Genomic DNA, 25344 nt, shown 5'->3' with positions numbered 1-25344 from the left:
TGTAATGGGATGGGGAGTGGGGGTGGGGGGTGAAGCCCTCCTCATTAAATACTGTCTTAAGTTTTTATTTATTAATTTATTTTTTTTGTGGAACAGTGATTTTTTTCCCTGGGAAAAAATCGCTGTTCCGAGTGTTCGGGATTTTCAGCATTTGGTGAACTAGGGTCGATGAATCAGCGTTCACTTTTTTAAGCATTCGCTGATTTAATATAGACCCCAATTGGACCCTAATTGTGGCAGCACTTGATCCCTGATGGAAAAGTTCAGACAAAAATCCTAACACCACAGGGATGAATGCTGTGTAAGGATCTACATTTCTTTCTTTTGCCCAGATAGAAAACCTTCTCCATTTGCTAGTGTATAACTTCCTAGTGGAAGGCTTATGCGAAGACGTAAGGATATGGGTCACAGCAGGTGAAAGATCATGAAGCCTGACTAGGGATGGAAGTGGAGTAGCCCACGCTATCAAGTTGAGGGTGTGGAGATAGGGGTGAAGGGAGCCTGACATGTGTGTCAAGAGGTCTGGCACTGGGTCCAGAGTCCATGAATCATCTAGTAGATGAGGCCCGAGAAAAGGGAACCAAATCTGGCAAGGCCAGTAAGGAGTGATGAGAATCATCTTGCTTCCCAATAACTTTGCTTTCTGTATCACTTTGGATATGAGCGGAAAGGGAGGGAGTGCATACAGGAGTCCCGGGGGCAATCGTGAACAAGTGCGTCTATCAGTGACTCCCCCGTAGGGGGGGATAAGGAAGAAATAGCTGCTGCATTTGGCGTGGATCGGGCTGGCAAAGAGATTGCAGCAAGGCTGTCCCCATTTGCGGAAGATCTGTTCCGCTAATTCCTGATTCAGAGACCACTCATGAGGCATCAAGATTGCCCTGCTGAGCTTGTCGGCTATCATATTGGTTGTCCCCAGGATATGCATTGCTACTAGAAAGTGTTGGGAAGATATCACCTACTTTCAAACATGAAGAGCCTCTCGCCAAAGGGGGTAAGATCTGGTTCCTCCTTGCTTGTTTAGATACCACACCACTGACATATTGTCCGATTGGATTGCTATCATTCCTAGAGGAAGAAAGTTGTGAAGTGCTTGCAACGCTAGAAGCACTGCTGTCATCTCTATGACATTGATATGCAGGTGAGCCTCGTGATCTTGCCATGTGCCTTGGACAGTCCTGCTGAGATAATGCCCCCCCCCCACTCTATCTGTGATGCATCCATGGTCACAGCAGCAATGTGTTGGCGAGGGAGGAATGGAGTGCCTGTCGTCAGCTGATCGGGCTGAATCCACCAACGAAGGTCCTTTTTGCATGACTCTCTTATGAGGATATAGTGAGATAGAGGCAATTGTTGAAGGGAACACTGGGAAAATAGAAGCCATTGAAGACTTTGCATGTGCAATCTGGCTAGTGGGACTAGATTTATGGTAGAGGCCATGGTCCCGAAGAGTTTCAGCACTGTCTTTGCCTTGACTTTCTGTAGAGGAATCAAACCGTGAATTTGTGGCCTGAGGTTTTGAATTCTATCTGCAAGTAGATGAGCTAGCATGGCGACTGTGTCTATTTCTGCACCTATAAAAGTCACAAATTGAGAGGGCAATAAAGCAGACTTTTTCCAATTTATTGTAATCCCCAGCTGGGAACAGAGCTGAATGGTTGAATCTCTGGCTTGAAGGAGTAGGTACCTGGTGGTGGCAGTCAGGAGCCAGTTGTCCCGGTATGGAAACACTTGGAATACATGATGTCTCAGGTGAGCTGTCACTACTGCCATGCATTTGGTGAACACCCTGGGGGCTGTGGTGAGACCAAAGGGCAGAGCACAAAATTATAGGTTCATACTAGGCTATCTGCCCTGGGGCAATTATAAGCCTAGCCCGATTCTGTATGGCTTACGCCACCCCTTGATTTGAGTATACTGTGCCCTTTTTAAGGTTTAGTTTACTGTGCCTCTGTCTAATAGTGACACAGGAGTAATCCCTGGGACAAACCTACGATCCCCCATCCACTTATCGAGATTCTTCTTGAAGAGATTCAGTGAGGTTCTCTGTCTCACATGAACTGGAATTCTATTCCAGAGCGAAGGGAGCCTCTGGGTTATGAACCTGTCCCTCCAGCAAGTTCTATTTATTTCTGTACTGAGGTTCAAGTCCCTCGAGCGTGTGGCTCTAAGGGATTTAGATTTACTGAGGTGGAGCATGTCCATTAATTCTGGATTTGACAAAGCTTTGTATGTCAGGCATAGATCGCCTCGAAGTAGGCGGTATGCAACTGAGTAGAGCTGGAGTTTTTTTAACCGAGCAGCATATGGCATCTATTTGAGACCCTTGATCCTCTTGGTGAGATACTTTTGGGGTCTTTCTAATTGCTGCAAGTGTCGGGTAAGGTACATCCCAAAAGGGGCATTGTATTCTATGATGGGCCTGATGAGGGATAAATAAAGGGGCACGATTACCTCTCTTGATCTAGATGTGAAACCCTTCGTGATGAGGTGGGCTATGCAGAAGGTCTTTCTAACCACTTTGGCAATGTGGTTTTCAAAGGAGAGATTGCTATCAACTTGGGTCCCCAGGTCCCTAATAACTTTCTCTGTACTTAATGGGTTTCCGCCTATGTGGTAATTTGTGGGCACATTGTTTTTGCCAAAGGGTATGACTATACATTTTTTGGCATTTAGCTTTAAACCATGGCGCTGGCACCAGTTATCTGTCTCTGTGAGACCTTTTTGAAGGATGTTTGTGTCAGCTGGAGAGTTGATTATGGTGCCCAGTTTGCAGTCGTCTGCGAACTTGGTGAGCCATAGTCCTCCCACGTTGGCCTGTACCTCGGAAAAGTATATACCGAACAAGAGTGGTCCCAGGACAGAACCCTGTGGGACACCACTTGTGACCGGTTTCGAGTCTGACATGGCTCCAGCAACTCTCACTCTGTGGGTTCTGTCTTTGAGCCAGTTTGCGACCCATCTTGTGACATAAGGGTTTATATTTAAGCTGGATAGCTTATCTATGATGCCCGAGTGGGGTATTGTGTCAAATGCCTTTGCAAGGTCCAGATAGGCTGTGTGGACTACCTTCCCTTCATCTATGGCTTTGGTGACTGTTTCAAAGAAGTCAACCAGGTTCAAAAGGCAGGATCTGCCCTTGACAAAGCCATATTGGGTAGGATCTAGTGTCTGTAGGTCCCCAGTGTCTTTGTTTATGAGTTCCATGATGATCCTCTTCATAGCCTTGCAGACTAAGCTAGTCAGGCTTATGGGGCGATAGTTTCCAGGGTCCGTAGAGGCTCCACCTTTGTGGAGTGGGACCACTGTTGCTGTACGCCATTCTGTGGGCACATATCCTGTAGTGAGGCTGAGATTGTATAGCTGTTTTATTTGAGGGATTAGTTCCTCTTTTAGTTCATGTAGGACGCAACCTGGGACGCCATCTGGTCCCATGGAAGCAGTGTTTTTTGCTTTGGAGAGTGCAGCCTTCACCTGAGCATCTGAGATGTTTGGGAGGCAGCCCTCTGCCGGGATAGATACTTGCTCTTTTGGGGGGGGGAGAAGTTTGCACTGAACCTGTCTGCCAGGATATTGGCGATGTCTGTGGGTTCAGTGTATTTTTTGTCGTTTAGAATCAACTCAGAACAAGTCTGGCAGTTACATCCCAGGTTTCTAACATAACTGAAAAAAGCCTTATGATTGTCTTTGGTGTCCTGTGCAATTTTTCTCTCGAAGCTAGCCTTGGAGGATTTTATGAGGGATCGTAATTTTTTGCTAGTACTGATCAGAGATGCCTTCCCTATTAGGGATTTTGCTCTAACATGTAGTAGCTTCCTCCTTCTGTTGTACAGTTTATTTATGGCAGGGGTCCACCAGACTGGACGCCTGCCTTTGGATGATTGGGTTTTGGTTTTGTTTGGGATAGCATGATCCATGCATTCCTGGAGATGTCTGTAGAATGCATTTATATAGGATTCTGCAGTTTGGGCTGTAGTTTCCACTGGCCCTGGGGCCTTGAAGGATTCCACTTCGGTTTTGAGACGTGAGAAGTTCGCTTTTGAGAAGTTTTTCACTGTGGTTTTCTGGGCTGGGGGTCGGGTCGGGATGTGGACATCCAGTGAAATTAATTTATGGTCTGATCTTACCAATGAGGGATATACTTTTGGTGTGGAGCATAGAGTCCCCATGTTGGTAATGATCAGGTCTAGTATGTTGTCCCCTCTTGTGGGAGTGGTGACTAGTTGTTCCATAGCATTTGAGTTTATAATTTCCAGGAATCTTTGGGCTAAGGTGCTGGGGCTTGAGTAGTGCTTCCAGTCAATGTTTGGGTAGTTGAAGTCGCCCAATATAATGGTGTTCGGAGAGATCTTCATGTTCTCCAATGTTTTCAGGAAAGCCGAATGGGAATGGGGGATGGGGATGGTAATGACTGGCTCCCAGCCGGAAGCATAAATGACTCCTTGATGCTCTGTCCATTTTTATATGGTAGTACGCATCTTGGAGGTCTATGGAGCACATCCAATTGTCTTTCCCTAACAGAGGGAGTATAGACAGTAGTGCCACCATCCAGAACTTGGCCTTCTTTATGGATTCATTTAGTTTGCTGAGGCCCAACATGGGCCTCCAGTCCCCAGTTCATTTTGGCACTAAAAAGAATCTGGAGTAAGTTCCGAATCCTATCTGGTCTGCGGGGACGGTTTGGATGACTCTTTTTGAAAGCAACTTTTGCAATTCTATTGTTGCTTGATCCCTATGATTGGGTGGAACATCCGAGATCTTCTTGGGAGTATAGGGTGGAAGAGAAAAGGGTATGGAGCATCCTCTGGTGATTATTCTTTGTACCCTTCTGTCTTGGGTGATGTTTAGCCAGGCTTCTGGATACAAAGATAAGCGACCTCCCGACTGGCTCCAGAGAAGCACAGCTGGGCCCCACATCAGGAGCACTGAGAAGGACAGCCTCGAAAGGAATCACGGCCACCCTAGTTTTCCAAAACCCCCTGCCTCTAGGGCGATGTCTACCATTGGCTCCTCCTCCTCTGCCTCTGAAGGAGGAATCACCCTGTGCATCTGGGAAAAATCTCTGGGACTTCTTGAACCACATTTTACCACCTCTCTGACACTTGGGATATGGTCTAGAATTGATGGTAAAACATACTCCCATGGCAGAGAGAGTTTTCCCTTCTTGTTTGCACCTGGTGAGTGTATCTTTTACCTTAGGTCCAAACAGAGATGAACTGCCAAAGGGGGCGTTGGTAAAGGCAGACTTGAAAGGCTCCACAAAATTACATAAGTGCATCCAGGAGTGTCTCCTAAGAGAAACTCCTGAATCCATTGCCCTGCTTGCTTCGTCGGCTGCATAGGAGATCAGACTCATGGAGGAGTTCACAATGGAATTTAAGGTGGACAATTGAGCAGTCACCTTCTCAGGGACTCCTTCAGCAGATGTACCTTGAAGAGTATCTCCTAACTTCTTGAGGAAATCTCTCTGAAGCCTAGTAAAATGTGTGAGATAGTTCAGCGATCTGAGGGTAAAAGCCGCTGAAGATAAGATACGCTTCCCGTATCTATCCATCATTCGAGACTCCATATTCAGCGGATGGACAGATGAAGAAGTCACCGCTAGCTCCTTCTTAGTGGCCGCTGCCACCACCATGGCATCACAGGCACGCCCTTGGACAAAAAATCTTTCTCTTTTGCGGTCGAGAGAAATTTGCTGGGTCTTCTGGGGACCGGCTCCATGGCATCAGGAGTTTCCCACACCTTTCGACTAACCAGGTCCAAGAGTTCGTCAAAAGGTGGAGACACCCAATGAAAGCCTTTAGGTAAACTGACTCCTCATCAGAAGGGGTGACAGTGAGCCAGCTGCCTCTCTGCTTTAGGATCTCTAGAATGTCTACAAAAGAGACATCATCAGAGGACGATTTGGAGGACCCTTCTGATGCCTCGAGGTCAGTGTCTGAGGGACAGACTCATCAGGGGAGTCTACATGCTTCCTCCTGCATGTCCTCTTCCAAGGGGGCTCCTCAGAAGGATATTCCGGGGAGGTCTCAGAAGACTGGGGGCCACCCAATGAGGGCTCCTGAGGCTGCGGGTCTCTGATGCCAAGGGGGAGAGAGGGTGCTAAGACAGAGGTCGGTGCTTGAGGGGGAAGAGTATTGGTACCCTTGCGCGGAGCTGATGACAGAGACAGCACGCTCCTCATCATCTCAAATGCAGATCTCTCCGGCACCGAAGATAGCCCCGGTTTCATGGAAATGGAGGTAGTCCTCAGCTCCAGAGTGACCGGCTCCAAAATGGATGTAGGGTCTAAGCTCACCATAGCCGACGCACCGAGAGGGAGACTCAGCACCGAAGAGGTTCGGGTCCGAGTATCCCTGTCGGGACCGACCAGTGAGCTTCAGCTCCTAGACACCACTGAAGGCACCGAAGGTGTCAGAGCAGAACTCGTTTCCGCGACAGCCACAAGGGGAGCTGGAACCAAGGGTTCCACAACAAGCGGCAGCGAAGTCTCCGGCTCTGAAGACCCAACTTGGCTCAGAGAAGGAACCACAACAGGGAGAATGGACTCAGATGGCTCTGGAACCGACTGGGTCAGAGCCAACAACAATTTAGGCAAAGCAGATGACTTCAAGAGTCTAAGCACCACTCTCTCCACATCTTCTTCTGACAGGCTCCTGGAGGATCTGGATGACAGGGTAGGAGACCTGGATCTCTGTAAAATGGGAGATCTTAATGTTGGGGAGACTGGCAAAAGATCTCTGGACCGGCTCCAATGCAATTTTTCAGTAGTCGGCTCCAAAAGGCTTGGGGCTGACACTGCAGTGTCAACATCGACCACCTAGACCGGCTCCAAGGACAGTGGAGATGACGAGGTAGAAGTTTTATCTAGTTTCAAAGTTTTCTGAAGAGGTTCCGATACACTAGTCGGCACTGGAGAATGTCTCTTGGCCGACTTTCCCTTCCCTTTTCTGGATGAATGGGACTTTTATAATGAAGAAGAGCTTGCTAAGTCTTCCTTGAAGGAAGGCTTGAGGAGACCTTTCAGAATTAACTTGTTATTTCACTCCTGGAGAACTCTGGAGCTAAAGGAGTGGTAGGAGGAACAAGTTTCCTGCAAGTGAATGGCTCCGAGGCAAAAAACACAATTACTGTGGCCAGCTGTAATTGACATCTTCTGGGAACACTTCATGCATTTTTTAAAACCCAAAGGTTTGTGATCTTTGGACTCTTTAGACATATCTATCAGAGCTGTATAACAAAGAGAAGGAAAACAAGGTCCTCTAATTTAAACGGGCCTCGCCCTAAGATAGGTACACAACAAACACAATGAGGACGAGGTCCTCCAACTTAAACGGGCCTAGCCCTAACAAAGCACACACACAGAAACGAGAAAATAAAGAGGACTAGGTCCTGTAACTTAGACAGGCCTAGCCCTGTTAGAAAGATTCAAAGATAACAGAGGACTTGGTCCTCTAACTTAAACGGACCTAGCTGGAAAGGAAGTTAAGCTGGAGAAAACCAGAATCTTAAGCAGCAGGCAAAGTATGAGACAAACAATACTGCACACAGTCTTTTAATATATGAAACAGAAAACAAGGCCCTAATATGAACGTGGACCTACAGAAAAATAAACTGTGTCAAAACTAGTACATAACACTGCACACAATATTAAGGTATGAAAAGCCGTAAAACAAAGTCCTAACACAAACGCAGACCTACGTATTATTAATTGTATTAGAAACTTGCACACAGGATATCACACAGAGAACAACAAGAGACAAACGGCCAACAAGTTCTCGAAAAATTAAGTAAATAGCAAAAAAACTTCTAAACACTATCTATAAGATAGCTAACACTAATATTAAGTATAACTAGCTAAAGAATCAGTAAAAGTGAAAGATAATGAAAAAAATTTTGAACTTAGCCACGGTCAAGCAAGAAGCACTTCTGAACTCGTAGACGCGGCAAACGAGATCTTGGGATTGTACTAGTGCACTATGGGATACCTACCTAGCCACGAGCCAACTAAGAGACTTTGAGCTTTGTAATAGGCTGAGTCAGAGCCGAGGATCGGGTCCGAACCCATATGTAAGAATGAAGGCGAGAGAGGACTACAGAATATTTTGAGGTTTTGCATTAGCATGAATTTTCTGAAGAGTATGATGTCTGAAGCTTAAATGTCTTTAGTCATTATTTTCTGACTTCAATCCTCAATGATTTGCAAATGATTTGCCAGAAAACCACAATTCTATAACAAACAGATTAAAGATATGAGAGAAAAATCTGGAAATTTGCGAAAATCTGGACAGTTGACAGGTATGAGGCAAGCACTTGTCTACATGACCAGGTTAAACAATGTGATACCTTTGAATGTAGCACAGAGAAAATAAAAAAAAAATGCTAGTGATCACATGTAAATTTATCATGGGTCTGTTGTCAGAGATAGGCCTGTGATTTTTGCAGGCTATCTAGTCATTTGACCAACACATTTTCTGCTTTGCATTTTTAACCCGTAACATACACTAATGTGATCACATTGGCTAAGCATTTTTAGCCACTAAAATGAAAAGTAATATATTCATTAATATACCTAGCTTAAAATAGCACATTTCCCAGAAGGCTGAAAAATGTATTTGTTTATATATTAATAAACAGTATGCTTAAAAAAAGTAACAGTGTGGCTGTGGCAGAAATATGTGCAATCCTATAGAAGCTGATTATACATTTGCTACTGTTAGTACTGTTTAAGCCCCTGACAGTTCTACTTAACACTAGAAAAACAAAGTAACATATCAGCACAATTATCAAGATAGAGAATGGTAAATATCTACGGTGATAAATTAATTTTTACAAAACATTACCTTTGCACTTCTGGGTTTCCCAGTAAAGACCAACTTTTTGAAGCAGTAAGCTGTCACTCAGGTCAGGCAAATGTGTGAAATCTATTTTCCAGTTGCTTAAAGTAGTAAGATGTTTCAGAGCAAAATACTCACAATTCCTCCTCTGTGACAGAAAAAAAAATCAACATCATTGTTCTATTTCATATTAATAAATGAAAGTTGGTTGACTGGTAAGCATTACACTTGTAATTACAAATCTAAATTCTTTCAGACAAAGTTAAAATTAAATTAAATATTTTCTACACAAGTCTTGCTTTTGCTGTTTAACCAAAGAACTTTACAACAGGCCATTACTTTAGCAATACACAAGTCACATCAAGTATCTTTGAGATTTGTATGAAACTGTGGTCTATTAAGCACTGCTATTCTACTGTTGGTAGCTTGAGGTATCCATATAGTGAGCCCAAGCTGCAGTACCAAATAAGACTGCATATGCTAGGTACTGTCTCTGTATTTACATCAAAAATAAATATATTTCAATGCTGGTCAAACAGGACAATCCACTTGAACTGCTACATGCTCAAATCACCATAGGCAAAATCCAGGACCACTTCCTTGCAAGCTATAGGTCCCCCTCTAAGACCCAGGAAATCCATGCCATCTGTTTAAACTTATTAGAAACACGAACCATCCAACCCAATACCATATTCATGGGTGACTTTAATTACCCCACTATTAACTGGAATCCTATATGACACTAAACAAACAGGCACAGAGATTCCTGGATTTTATAAACACAAACTCCATGGACCATACAGTCAATACACCAGCCAGGGATGCAACCATACTGGATCTGGTCCTCACTAATATGGGAGAGTGCTGCACATCCCATACTGTAATGTCTTCCTTGGTAAGGTCAGACTACAAAATGGTCTCCAGTGAAGTAAAAATAAAACCTGGACTACCAGTTAAACCTGGAGCATTCAGAAACTACTCTAAGACTAACCTCCTGCTATTAATTGACAACCTGACAAACTCTCAAGCCCCCATAAACCCTGAGAACACTGCTGCTTATGTAGAACTATTCACAGAAACCCTGTACTAGCATATTAACAACTGCATAGAAGCAGCTGTACTCACGAGGAAGAAATGCAGAACTAACTAAAAAAAAAAGCCACCCTGTATATAGGCTATATAACAGAAGGAAGAAAATTGTGGCAAAAATTAGGAGGTGCAGCACCTAGCAGTATAAAAGCATTCTCATCAAACTAAACAAACAACTCAGAGGACAAATAAAATCTACCAAATCCAAATTTGAGGTAGGTTTGGCCTCCCAGGCCAGGAACAACCACAAAGCATTCTTTAGCTATGTCCACAACCTCATAGGCAATACACAATTGTATGCACAGCTCAATGAAAATGGAGACACCTATACTGAGCCAGAGGATATAGCAAACCTCCTGGCTGATAAATGCGGCTCCAACTTTACCCCTGTTTACGTCTCAAACTTCCCTCAGGTAATAACATCAAATATAACTCCCCCTACTATCATTAGGGAACAGATCCTTAATGCTCTCTCTAAGACCAAGTTTACTGCATCAATGGCCCCACACAGTATCCCCTGAAACCTTCTAAATAGCATGAAACATAACCTATCAAGGCCTCTGAATTTACTATTTAACTGTAGCCTCCAAACAGGCTTCATGCATCATGAATGGAGAACAGCAACCATCATCCCTCTACACAAAGATGGGCCACCTACAGACCTTGAAAACTACAGACTCATAAGTCTGACTAGTGTTATATTTAAAGTCTATATAGTAAACCTCCAAGCACTGTGCCCAACACAGTTTGGTTTCATCAAGAGCAGATCATGCCTACTCAGCCTGGTGGACTTCTTCAAGAAGATAACCAAAGCACTGGATGAGGGAAAATAATTCACACTGCCTACTATGACCTGGCCAAGGCATATTTCACAATACTCCACTTGGGCATTGTTGACAAACTCAAGAGGTTAGGTACAAACTCGCATGTCACCCGATGGATAGCCAACTAGCTCACAGACATGACCCAGGAAGTTAGAACTGGGGAGTCCACCTCTACAAAGAGGCCAGTCACACATGGAGTCCCTCAGGGATCAGTCCTTGGACAGCTCCTTTTTGGCATTTACTTCTCTGAAGTCTATGCCAATGTCAGTGGTCTCTGGCTGACTAAATGTGCAGATGATTGCAAATTAGGAGCTGCCATTGGAGCTGCATTGAATTTCACACTTACACAAATGTTCTCCAGGAGGGGCTGACACAGGCTAACAACTGGCATGGACTAACGTTAAATGCCAAAAAATATTATCCTTTGGGAAGTCATCTACCCCTAGTAACTGTCATATTGGCACTACACCCCTTAGAGTTAACCCAATAGTCAAGGACTTAGGGATACACATAGACAGTAATCTAGCCTTTGATCACCATGTATCTACAGTACTGAGGAAATCATTCTATGTTGAGCAACATATAAACAAAGGTATGGCATCTAAGTCTGTTCCACTGTATTTGGCATTCATCAGACCTATCAGTGAGTACAATGCCCCCTGCAGTATGTACCTAACCAGGCATATCCAACAATTGGAATGTCCACAGAGATTCCTCACTAAAAGAATACAAGGCATAAGTAAAATGTCCTATGCAGACTGCCTCAAGGCCCTAGCCCTATATTCTGTCTCCTGCAGGCTTTTGAGGAGAGATCTATGCCTGCCATACAGGTCACTGTCAGACCCCACTCTGATGGACCTCCTGCATATCCACAAAACAAACAGCACCAGAATTACCCACTCTAAAGACTTAAACCTTGCCTGTGATATAAATAGGACCTCCTGGAGAGACAGGAATGCATCCCAGAGACTGCCCTGTTTATTGAACAGGCTCCCCATCCATGTGAAGCAGAGTTCCTCCCTAACCCAATTCAAGTGTAACTTGGATAACTGGATGGGGAACAGGGAACTCATCCCTGGTTTGGCACCTATGTCTCTAATGGACACAGGCAACCTGTAAATGGTTCATCTCCTAGGCCCCTGCTTATAAATATTTCATCTTCAAAATCCCTGCTTACACTTACTGAGGGTAGCAGAACTTGTCAGAGATTTGGGATGCATGGCTAGGCTTAAAAAGACCCTTGTGTTCTTTAGCCTAGTAAACACCTATGAACCTCTGAACATATATGACTGCAGTATTCAGTCAAGAGACAGTATATCTGAAGAGTATAGATAGCCTACTAATGTAATCTTTCTCAATGCACTACATCAATGGACAAAAAAAAAAAAAAAAATAGCTGTGTCTCATTTGGGAAAAAATTATGAAGTTGAGCCAATTGCCAAGTCATCATCAGCACACATTTAGAAAAAAATATGTTTTTTTCATTACATGGCATCAATAAGAAAATGAATGAGAGCTTTCTCATGTGGACTGCTGGGCTACTTTTAAATTTTAAATTGTAACAGTAAAACAACTTTGCTTCATTCACTGCAATCAAAGGGTTACTGATACATGGTATGCAACTGAGCTGATGCAGTGTTTATGAATCTTGTGCAAACCCTGATGAAGTAAAAGAAAGTGATGGTGATATTTGGAGTGAAGCTCACCAAAGAAGTCTGTCATTCCATTTGAATTTAATATTTCCAAGAACATGTGATACAAAATTGAATATGAAAACAGCAGACAGAGGCAGTAAATTACTTGTCCTAGTGGTTATCTGACAGGAGATACAAAGTCCACAAGACTAATGTTAAAGAAGTGAAATGCCAGAAATGCTGAAGTTGGGACTTGTAAAGACATCAGCTTAAAGATAACACCTGCAGGTGCTAATGCCAAATCTTGAGTCGTTGTTGTTTGGCATTAGCACCTGTAGGTGTTATATGCCTATTTCACAATGGAGCAGGTGTAATACTCAAAAGGTTACTAAGCTATATATTTCCAGGATGGCCACCAATAGAGAAACATGTCAGTTGGTGCAGGAAAACCAGTACTTGCTTAAAACAGTTAGTTAAAGAAGTCAGTTTAGTTAAATTCAGTTCTTGGCTGAAGATGATTCTGTTTGTCTGCCATCAAAGAAAACAATCTTGAGAGAAAAGAAGATAAAGTGGTGAAAAGCGAGATAACAAAGCTGTACTGGACAAGAGCCCGGCAGAGATTCAGAAGGAAACAGACTAATCTATTATGCAGAGGCAAGTTACAGCATCAAACAACTGTGAAGAGAAAACTTCTCAGACACACTCAGAGGTCTTTAAAATAAAGGGGACACTAGAGGAGTGCATAAAATGAAAATCAAATGAGGACAGATTGGAGAAAATAAAGAACGCACAGAATAATTACTATGCTGTACTGATCAAGTTGCAAATGTCCGAAATAAAAAATAATGAGATGCTGAAAGAAAAAGAGATATCGCAAGAGGGATTTAAAAAAAAAAACCTTACTGAATTATCACTTGTGACATATGCATATTTACATTTATATAAAAGTAATTAAATTGTATTAACAAATTAACATTAACATTATACTTCACAAACATTGCTATATATATCATATAACCTAAGCAACATTACATAATTTATTCAATTCCTGCCCTTTTTTAAAACAAGAAACATCTTTAATAAAACATCACTTACGACATAAGCATACATTTATATGAATGAAAACAAACTACACAGACACAATCCTAGCTGCAAGCATTTTACATCACAAACCATACTGACACACTCCCAGTTAGCTCATTTAAGCCCTACCTTCATTTAAACCTCACTCTTCCCCTGTATGTATTGTTCCCACAATTCCCATTTTTTTCCTATGTAGTTTTCTCCTAAATTTATTTTCTTTTCTAAAGATCTCAATTCCAGTTGTTTTACATCTGTTACTATATTCATTACTTCTAATATAGTTGATTAGATTTTGATTTCCATTTTCTAATAATTGCTTTTTTGGCAGCTACCATAACTGGGCATAACAAGACATTGCCATGTCTAAGCAATTCCGATTCTGTATCATAGCTTAGAAAAATCATCTCCCTTGTCATACCACCCAGCATCTCCAACAGTGCATCCACAGGGAATCCTTAAATTCTGCCAACCTGTTGCACTTCCAGAAAATATGTTCCCAAGTACCTCTTTCTTTCCTGTTACACCTCCAGCATTTGCTGTTTACCTGATGGAAATTTCTCTGGAGTCTACTTGGGGCATAAAAATAACTATGTAAACATTTCCAAGCAAAAACCCTAAATATTCTAGATTTTGTTGCATATTTGGGAGACATACATATATCATCCCATTGTTTCTTTGTGAACTGATCATCCAATCTCTCTTCCCAATCCTTTCTAACCTCCTTTGATTGATTCTTATAATTATCATGCAGTATTTTATACACTCTACTAATTATTCCTATTTTAATGGCAGCTTCTGTTCTAGATTCTACTAAAAACTCTATCAGTGGTGGCCTTTAATTTAGGACCCCCCTATTTCTTTCTTTTTTCCTGTACTCTGATATCAATCCTTGATAGGGAAGGCAATCTCTAACCTGCAGTCCAAATAAATTATTGGCCTTTTCCCATTCTATTACCTTTCCCTCTCTAGGTATTTTCTCCCCATACCTTGGTTCCTTTGCCAGTTTTCTCCAATAAATTTCAGCCCTCTCTTGCCTATTGTCTATATTCCTAATTGCAGTCATCCCTGTCAGCAGAATCTCCTTTTTCCATTCCCATGTTGGCTTAGTTCTTAGAATACTTTCTGCTACTTTATGACTATAATAATCTGTATGGTTATCGTTATTCTCCTTAAAAGCCTGCATCCAAAATCCCAGTCTCTCCTTGTTTCTTGAGCTTCCTCACTGTTTCAGCATCATCCCTTTCCACTTTGAATTATAATTTTCGGCCTGTATAAGTTTACTGCCAGAGTGCTGTGAATGCTATTAGCTAGACTGCATATCCATAATGAGATACTCCATCCACTGTGCTAATGTTTAATGGTTATCAGTTAGAAATGTCACAGTACCACCTGCGAACTATTGGTTTAGTACAGAGATTTAATAAAACACTGAAATTCATGTTAAGAAAAGTTACTGATGCAGACAGGAAGAAATTGTTGCTACCCTACTTGTTGTTTGTAGTAAGAGATGTGCTACAAGCTTAAGATGATTTTATCTCATTTGAACTCTGATACAGCAGACATCTCATATTCATCTATCCATCCACAACCCCCTTTTTCACATTTTGAATATGGGGTTGGGGTGTCACTTCAACAGTGACAATTATCTACAGCCAAGGTTTACACCGCAGAAGGTTAGTCTTCAATCCTACAGATTATCACAGTCACAAACACAGTCAGTAAAAGAAGTTTGAAAGGTCTTCAAATTAGGAGAAATAGTCACAGTGAATGGAGAAACCTAACAATGACAGTTCCCAAATCCTGCCTTAAGTATCAGATTCATTAATGACATAGAAAACTGAACAGCATTCCCGTGTCTGATAGCAATTCCATGCTTAAAACCGGTAAGTAAATACAGAACCTGTGAAAGACAAGATATTTAGCAACACTAGATTTGACAAAAACAGTAATTACAGATACCGCTATCTTCCTCTGCTTAAGTGAAAAACAGTATTTGCAACTCTGATGGTCTATTTACGCACACACACACATGTACACATGCACAATCATCATGGTTTGAAGTTGTCAAAACTGCATAGTTGGAAGTGGCTAATGTTGTTGGTTCTAATTCAGCCCTGAGCTACTCTTGGTGGTAGCACTTTTAAGAACATTTCTACATTATTATCCTGTCATAAGCCCCTGAATGACTTACTAAAAATCTCAAAAGAAAATGGAAATACAATAATATCCAGTGTAGTGTTTCAAAGACTTTTCAGCATCATTCTGCACTGTACTCTTTCAACAAGCTGGGGTGTTGTTTTACTTGTGATCAGTATGTAAGTAATCTAATGTCCAGAATATAAATATATATTATATTGCCATTGCTTCATAAGTGAAAGTCATACATACTGCACCCCGGAATGGTTTTCTGGGGTCATTGGATACATGCTTGATTTCACCTTCCCCCAATTTACACTCTTACCCCAGATTTAATAAATTCTATGTAGGAATAGCATTATTCCTGCATGGAGTGAATGGTGTCCGTGTCTGCATCTCCCTCACAGCAGTGCACCTTGCATATTAATGAAGATGCGCTACTGAGGGGGAGCCGTGTACACGGTTACTGAAAGAGTGCAAGGGGGTATGTTACAGTACTCACAGATGTGCAACATACCTCCTGCACTCTCAAAATGCCATACGGCAGTAAAACAATAAGGAAAGTGTCATTGGACAGTTAGGTTACTTAATTTACCTGGTCAAGTCACTTAGGGAGTGTGTTACAATATCTGTAACACACCCCCTGCATTGTCAAAGTGCCATACTGCACTAAAAGAGTAAAAAAGTGTCCTTGGACACTTATTTAATAATTTAACTTGTAATGTCATGTAGGGGGTGTGTTACAGTATTTGTAACACACCCCCTGCATTGTCAAAGTGCCGTACGACACTAGAAGAGTAAAAAAGTGTCCTCGGACACTTATTATATAATTCAAACAGGGGGTGTGTTAGTGTTTGTAACACACCCCCTGCACTGTCAAAGTGCCATATGGCACTTAAAGATTAGAAAAGTGTCCCCGGACACTTATGAATTGTTATACTTATTTATGTCACACATGGGGTGTGTTACAGTGTCCATAACACACACCCTGTGCTGTCAGAGTGCCATATGGCACGGAAATTAACTCTCCCCCTGAGATTCCACCTTTTATGTTTATTTATTTATTTATTTTATTTTTTATTGAAGTTTAAGCACAGCTGAGTGTGTTTGCGAGGCGCGTTGCTTAGCAGTGCTTAAACGTAAGAAAACCTACATAGAGATGTATAGCTGAAATCTTCACAAATGACTTAGCTGAATGGTTAGAGTCATGGCTTCATGTGCAGTAAGTGCATGGTTCAAATACCAAGACAGACCATTAAGCTTTTACATTGGAAAGCATTTCCATTTCTATTTCTATTTTTTTTTTATTGTCTTAGTTATTGATATTTGTCAACCAGGTTTGTGCAGCTGGTCCAGAATCCGATTGTCAGTGGAGATATGAGGTGAAAAGCTGTAGTTAAACACAAGTGTCCAATACACTTCAGTTACAGACTAAGGTACTGTAATTAAAGTAAAATACAAATACATAATAAGAAAGTATTAATAATGAGTAATTAATCTCAATATAAATTGAAGTTATCATGTAGAATTCTTGTTTGCCTTTACCTAAATGTTGCTAAGCACTGCTAAGCCTAGCTAAGCAATTCTTAAACAGGGCATGTCTGCGCAACACTTAGCTCTGCTCAGCCGGTTTGAGCATTGCTAATCAGTCCACTTCTAAGCAGTCAAAAAACACTCTCCAAAATACAAATACTAGAAAACTGGAACACAACACAGGCAGTCCAACTGTGTAAATGTCTTTTTAATTCTGGTACCTCGGCCTTCGCCTTCTCAAGGAATATTCCTTGAGAAGGCAAAGGCCGAGGTACCAGAATTAAAAAGATATTTACACAGTTGGACTGCCTGTGTTGTGTTCCAGTTTTCTAGCACTTCTAAGCAGTCCTCAGCTGAGCTAAGGGGATTTGCGCGTCGCTAAGCACTGCTAAGCCCTTGTCACTTTAAGTGACCCTCAACTCAGCTTAGCGGGTTTGCGCTCTGCTGAGCTGTACTTAGCATTTTTAAAATGGTTCAGTGGTGGCAAAGGATGGGAAAATAGCTTTATTTAAGCCACACAGGTGGGAATATAGCCAGAACCTGTTGAAGTTTGACCCTTGCAGGAACTATGGCAGGAGATGGACAGGGAGAGTGCTTACCAGTGCAGCTCTGGGGCATTTTGGAGTCCAGGGTTAGGGCTGGGATCCTTGTTGAACACCATGACAACAGACTGCTGCAGTACCAGGGCTCTTAGTACAAATCTGAGGCCTGGGACCATCTAGCATGTGACCTTACCAGTGCCACTGGAATCCCTCGTGCACTATGATGACCTGAAGCAGAGAAAGGGGGCACTTTTGGCCCAATGGATCCAAGATGCTAGGGATGGAAATGCCTCAGTAGTTTGTAAGTACATGAACCTTCACTTTACCAAATTCTAGCATGAATATGTGATAGACAGGAATGCATAATGGTGTTTTCCCCCTACAGCTGCAGAGGAGAGGACTGCCAATGTGGAGGCCCATGGTGAATTCCTGGCAAGGCTGCACCAACAATGTGGTGAGTACAGATCTGTCTTGCAATATATAGTACAATAAATAAGAAAGAGTACATTGTTTACTGCCATTAGGTATAGTATGCTCTGAGTGTACTGCAATAAAATGTGTTCTAGACCCACAGTGATATAAGTGAGTAATGCCAGGTACTGTGCAATACAGATGAAGGCATCAAACAAGCTACTATTGATGAAAGAAAGCTAATACTGTAGTAATACTGTGTAGGAATGACATAAGTATATACTGTAATAATACTAAGAATCTTGTAAAAAGTCCACTGTGATTGAAATTGTGGAGGTAATAACTGACATTCATTCATCATCTTCAGGATATCTAGTACAACTACATTCAGAAGTTTGAATTTAACAAATCACTGTGTCATGTCACCCTTAATAAAGTTATTTCCAACAACTGCTTTCTTTATTCTGGTCTGTTGCTGAAGAAATACAATTGTACAGGTGCTCCACAGCAAATATGGCTATGACACCATGAATTAAGTGAAGTTTTGCAGATAAAGAAGTGTTATGATAAAGTGCAGATGTGTAGCTGTAAAACAAGATACAATGCAATTTGATATATGTTCTGCACTAAGAGCCGAACCCAGAATAGTAATGTGTAAATGTATTATAGTGTGTTTCCCTCAGGATTGTCTTGTGTTAACCTTTGCATTTCAGCTCTACATATCCCTGAATGTAGGTAGGCTGATGCAGGCAACTATGAGACTGTAATAGGTGTAAACTGCAAATATATGATGTGCAAATGTATATTGGTTGTGTATGCAACCCAGCATCCTGCTAATAGTCTGTAAAGATCAGACATATTCACATCCACTAGGGGTTAAATGTGTACACCTGCATTTCAAGTACTAATACACAGTTCACCAACTATCTCTGTCACAAATGAATTTCATGCATGTATGTGCAACTGTCACTGTAGTCTTCTGTGACACTCTACTGATATTACCAGGACAGACTTTGTAACATAATGAGTTTTAGGCACATATCAGTCAAGCAGCCCACAGCAGTGGCCCAGTAGCTCAGTGTGATAAGAAATAGATATGTTGTTCATTTTTGCACGCACAGACCAGGGTTTGAATCCAGGGACTGGAACTAACATATATTTATAGTTACAGACAAGTACTTTTGCCTATTTCTAGAAACAGTCATGCACTTCTAACAGATATTTTCTTCACAGGTCTTACAGGTAAGGACGTTTGTATAATAAACAGTGTATTCCAACTGAATTAGACCACTGAAATGTTCTACTGTTGGTACGGCTGTATGCCAGGTGCATGTGTGAATGTGTGCCGATAGTCCAAACCCATGCCTAGATATAATTCCATTTGAAGTATGCCAGTAGTATACTCACACAACAGCAGTGCAGGGTACAACTTGTTACTCATATATGTTACCCTGACAAGTACAAGTCCCCTGTAGTGATGTACCTATAGTCTTACAGCTGGGCCCATACCATTCCATGTCAACAGCTTGAGAGGTATGTATGTGCTACAGAAGCTTTAGGGCACATGTAGATGTAAAGTAAGGGCAGACCTGTAGAGTATTGAGCAGTACTGTTGTGAGAAATATAGCATACACAGTTGTCAATGGAATGTTTTTCACTCCCCCCACCACTTATGTGCACCACAAATTATTATTATTATACTATGGGTATGGTTTCATATCCATGCATATTGTTCTGAAAAACCTATGTTGGGCCTTGTGTTCTATTATGGTTCATATATTTCAAAGGTTGCATACTAACATACCTTGTTGAAATTCCACTGTTGTTGACCTGTTGAAATAACTGTTTCTGGCATGCTGTTACAATGTCACTTATCCCATTTATACCTGTGTTCCGTATGCTATGCAATTCTGTTGTTTTGGGTTAACTGGAACATCCATGCATGCTGTTATAACTAACATCGAAATGTTTTGTTCATGACTAACCTCAATACACTTTGACAAACCTCAACACTATAGCATCGTTTGGGTAGGCAGATCCCAGCGGATCTGCCTATCCCGCCTCATCTAGCTGCGGCACTGGGTCCCAGCATGTCTGCAACCCAACCTCGAGCTGCCTCATCTGCTGGTCCTGCACCACCCTCTCATGGAACCGCCTCATGAAGTTTAAGCACAGCTGAGTGTGTTTTGGTAGCTGTTTAGCAGTGCTTAAACGTAAGAAAACCTACATAGAGATGTATAGCTGAAATCTTCACAAATGACTTAGCTGAATGGTTAGAGTCATGGCTTCATGTGCAGTAAGTGCATGGTTCAAATACCAAGACAGACCATTAAGCTTTTACATTGGAAAGCATTTCCATTTCTATTTCTATTTTTTTTTTATTGTCTTAGTTATTGATATTTGTCAACCAGGTTTGTGCAGCTGGTCCAGAATCCGATTGTCAGTGGAGATATGAGGTGAAAAGCTGTAGTTAAACACAAGTGTCCAATACACTTCAGTTACAGACTAAGGTACTGTAATTAAAGTAAAATACAAATACATAATAAGAAAGTATTAATAATGAGCAATTAATCTCAATATAAATTGAAGTTATCATGTAGAATTCTTGTTTGCCTTTACCTAAATGTTGCTAAGCACTGCTAAGCCTAGCTAAGCAATTCTTAAACAGGGCATGTCTGCGCAACACTTAGCTCTGCTCAGCCGGTTTGAGCATTGCTAATCAGTCCACTTCTAAGCAGTCAAAAAACACTCTCCAAAATACAAATACTAGAAAACTGGAACACAACACAGGTCCAACTGTAATGTCTTTTATTCTGGTACCTCGCCTTCTCAAGGAATATTCCTTGAGAAGGCGAAGGCCGAGGTACCAGAATTAAAAAGATATTTACACAGTTGGACTGCCTGTGTTGTGTTCCAGTTTTCTAGCACTTAAGCAGTCCTCAGCTGAGCTAAGGGATTTGGCGTCGCTAAGCACTGCTAAGCCCTTGTCACTTTAAGTGACCCTCAACTCAGCTTAGCGGGTTTGCGCCTGCTGAGCTGTACTTAGCATTTTTAAAATGGTTCAGTGGTGGCAAAGGATGGGAAAATAGCTTTATTTAAGCCACACAGGTGGGAATATAGCCAGAACCTGTTGAAGTTTGACCCTTGCAGGAACTATGGCAGGAGATGGACAGGGAGAGTGCTTACCAGTGCAGCTCTGGGGCATTTTGGAGTCCAGGGTTAGGGCTGGGATCCTTGTTGAACACCATGACAACAGACTGCTGCAGTACCAGGGCTCTTAGTACAAATCTGAGGCCTGGGACCATCTAGCATGTGACCTTACCAGTGCCACTGGAATCCCTCGTGCACTATGATGACCTGAAGCAGAGAAAGGGGCACTTTTGGCCCAATGGATCCAAGATGCTAGGGATGGAAATGCCTCAGTAGTTTGTAAGTACATGAACCTTCACTTTACCAAATTCTAGCATGAATATGTGATAGACAGGAATGCATAATGGTGTTTTCCCCCTACAGCTGCAGAGGAGAGGACTGCCAATGTGGAGGCCCATGGTGAATTCCTGGCAAGGCTGCACCAACAATGTGGTGAGTACAGATCTGTCTTGCAATATATAGTACAATAAATAAGAAAGAGTACATTGTTTACTGCCATTAGGTATAGTATGCTCTGAGTGTACTGCAATAAAATGTGTTCTAGACCCACAGTGATATAAGTGAGTAATGCCAGGTACTGTGCAATACAGATGAAGGCATCAAACAAGCTACTATTGATGAAAGAAAGCTAATACTGTAGTAATACTGTGTAGGAATGACATAAGTATATACTGTAATAATACTAAGAATCTTGTAAAAAAGTCCACTGTGATTGAAATTGTGGAGGTAATAACTGACATTCATTCATCATCTTCAGGATATCTAGTACAACTACATTCAGAAGTTTGAATTTAACAAATCACTGTGTCATGTCACCCTTAATAAAGTTATTTCCAACAACTGCTTTCTTTATTCTGGTCTGTTGCTGAAGAAATACAATTGTACAGGTGCTCCACAGCAAATATGGCTATGACACCATGAATTAAGTGAAGTTTTGCAGATAAAGAAGTGTTATGATAAAGTGCAGATGTGTAGCTGTAAAACAAGATACAATGCAATTTGATATATGTTCTGCACTAAGAGCCGAACCCAGAATAGTAATGTGTAAATGTATTATAGTGTGTTTCCTCAGGATTGTCTTGTGTTAACCTTTGCATTTCAGCTCTACATATCCCTGAATGTAGGTAGGCTGATGCAGGCAACTATGAGACTGTAATAGGTGTAAACTGCAAATATATGATGTGCAAATGTATATTGGTTGTGTATGCAACCCAGCATCCTGCTAATAGTCTGTAAAGATCAGACATATTCACATCCACTAGGGGTTAAATGTGTACACCTGCATTTCAAGTACTAATACACAGTTCACCAACTATCTCTGTCACAAATGAATTTCATGCATGTATGTGCAACTGTCAATGTAGTCTTCTGTGACACTCTACTGATATTACCAGGACAGACTTTGTAACATAATGAGTTTTAGGCACATATCAGTCAAGCAGCCCACAGCAGTGGCCCAGTAGCTCAGTGTGATAAGAAATAGATATGTTGTTCATTTTTGCACGCACAGACCAGGGTTTGAATCCAGGGACTGGAACTAACATATATTTATAGTTACAGACAAGTACTTTTGCCTATTTCTAGAAACAGTCATGCACTTCTAACAGATATTTTCTTCACAGGTCTTACAGGTAAGGACGTTTGTATAATAAACAGTGTATTCCAACTGAATTAGACCACTGAAATGTTCTACTGTTGGTACGGCTGTATGCCAGGTGCATGTGTGAATGTGTGCCGATAGTCCAAACCCATGCCTAGATATAATTCCATTTGAAGTATGCCAGTAGTATACTCACACAACAGCAGTGCAGGGTACAACTTGTTACTCATATATGTTACCCTGACAAGTACAAGTCCCCTGTAGTGATGTACCTATAGTCTTACAGCTGGGCCCATACCATTCCATGTCATCAGCTTGAGAGGTATGTATGTGCTACAGAAGCTTTAGGGCACATATAGATGTAAAGTAAGGGCAGACCTGTAGAGTATTGAGCAGTACTGTTGTGAGAAATATAGCATACACAGTTGTCAATGGAATGTTTTTCACTCCCCCCACCACTTATGTGCACCACAAATTATTATTATTATACTATGGGTATGGTTTCATATCCATGCATATTGTTCTGAAAAACCTATGTTGGGCCTTGTGTTCTATTATGGTTCATATATTTCAAAGGTTGCATACTAACATACCTTGTTGAAATTCCACTGTTGTTGACCTGTTGAAATAACTGTTTCTGGCATGCTGTTACAATGTCACTTATCCCATTTATACCTGTGTTCCGTATGCTATGCAATTCTGTTGTTTTGGGTTAACTGGAACATCCATGCATGCTGTTATAACTAACATCGAAATGTTTTGTTCATGACTAACCAATACACTTTGACAAACCTCAACACTATAGCACGTTTGGGTAGGCAGATCCCAGCGGATCTGCCTATCCCGCCTCATCTAGCTGCGGCACTGGGTCCCAGCATGTCTGCAACCCAACCTCGAGCTGCCTCATCTGCTGGTCCTGCACCACCCTCTCATGGAACCGCCTCAGGGGATGGGGCCCACCCCCCCGTCAGGCACGGGTGCAGAGAGGACCCTGTCACCCGACAACAGTTCCAAGGTATGTTGTGCAGGGTTATTCAGTGGGATTTGGATGCCTGCCTGCGCCAGATAGAGGGCAGACTGGCACACATCGAGGGGCAGGCTGGCCCCGGTACCCAGCCTCCAGCACAGCCACCTTTGGGGCTGTGAAGGGGCAGTGGTAACTGCCCATGGATGGGGACCTCAGTCCCACTGTTTCCATTTGGGAGCAAGTGGTCCTCCAATTCCCAACCACCCTCATCATCCAAGGTGTTTACTGCCCCTGTGCGCTGTCTTGTCTGTCTGCAAATGTAACCTCTCCTATCCAGTGTACCTCTTCAAATGTACCTAAAACCCTTCCCCAACATTCCACTCTTTAAATACAAAACAAAAAAGGTTGGGCACCTGTCCTGCAAGAAAAAATGTCGTCCCACACATAGCTCTCCATTTTACCCCCACAGACACTGGTATCAGTCAATCATCCCAGCAATTAATCAAACAAGTTATGTCACCCACACCCCTCCCTGTGGGATGTGAAGCCCCAAATTCAGCTGTTGCTGTAGAAGAATTGGATAGCTATGGTCCTTTATTACACCCATCCTGCACATCCCTACCTGCCTTTCATAGTGTTTTCCCTTCTGCTTGCCCCCATTTCACCACTTTCCTATCATCCTAGTTTTATTTCTTTTTTTTTAAATTAGCTTGGGTTTCAGCACCGCTTGGCATCCCAGCTCATTGTGCAAACCCTCACAAACCCACTTAAAACTGCTTTAATCACTCTATCTTATTCAGACACTATTGTACCCAGCAACAAAATAACCAGCCCTGGCAAGTCTCAAACCCAGGACCCTGTACATTACAGTCAGAGCAATGCACCAGTAGGCCAAATCAGCTATGAAAAACTACTGATGCTTTTGTAAATATGTCATGCACTACAGTGATGTGACTTTAGGGAAAAAAGACAATGCTGCCAAATATTAAACCCAGAACCATCTGAACTGCAGTCAGAGCAACATAACAGTAGGTCAACCGACCTTTGGAGTATAATGAGAAGTTATGTACCTACCATAACGTTCCATGTTAGTTGTCTTCTCTCGCCTTCTTTCTTGCTTGATGGGTTCGGAGCCGATCCTCAGCTCCGACTCGGCACTTTGCTAAGCTCGAGCGTCACTTTTACCAGCTCGAGGCAGCCCCATATCCCATGATGCAAGGCGGTAAGTACCCAGATCTCGTTTGTTGTCTATAGGCAAAACACCTAGCATAAAAAACTTCCCAAAAGGAAGAAGGAAAGGCAGAAAGCCTGAAGGATGGGTTAGGAAGACCAGAACAGTATGGTCTTAGAAGCATACTTCATGTAGGGAGAAAAAAGGGTCTGTCCAGGCCAGGGGGAAGGAGGGAGGGTCGCAAGAAAGAAGGCGAGAGAAGACAACTAACATGGAACGTTATGGTAGGTACATAACTTCTCAATGTTAAGTTGTCAATCTCGCCTTCATTCTTGCTTGATGGGACCGCGTCCCTAGCACCTCTATC

The 25344-nt window shown here is 42.1% G+C and overlaps 1 protein-coding gene across 1 annotated transcript in view; it reads right to left on the bottom strand.

Moving 5' to 3' along the window:
* The window catches only part of LOC122794923 (probable ATP-dependent RNA helicase DDX60), a 2818219-nt gene that overhangs the window by 2197208 nt on the left and 595667 nt on the right, over window positions 1-25344 (bottom strand). Inside the window, exon 8 of the mRNA XM_044063516.1 lies at window positions 8844-8985. Within this exon, the coding sequence (XP_043919451.1) occupies window positions 8844-8985 (142 nt within the window). The remainder of the gene's footprint in view (window positions 1-8843; window positions 8986-25344) is intronic.

This window comes from Protopterus annectens, chromosome 2.part1 (genome assembly GCF_019279795.1).
Source record: "Protopterus annectens isolate FY-2018-M chromosome 2.part1, PAN1.0, whole genome shotgun sequence".
NCBI lineage: Eukaryota > Metazoa > Chordata > Ceratodontiformes > Protopteridae > Protopterus > Protopterus annectens.
The sequence above is the reverse complement of the archived record's forward strand: the minus strand, read 5'-3'. Positions and strand labels throughout refer to the sequence as shown.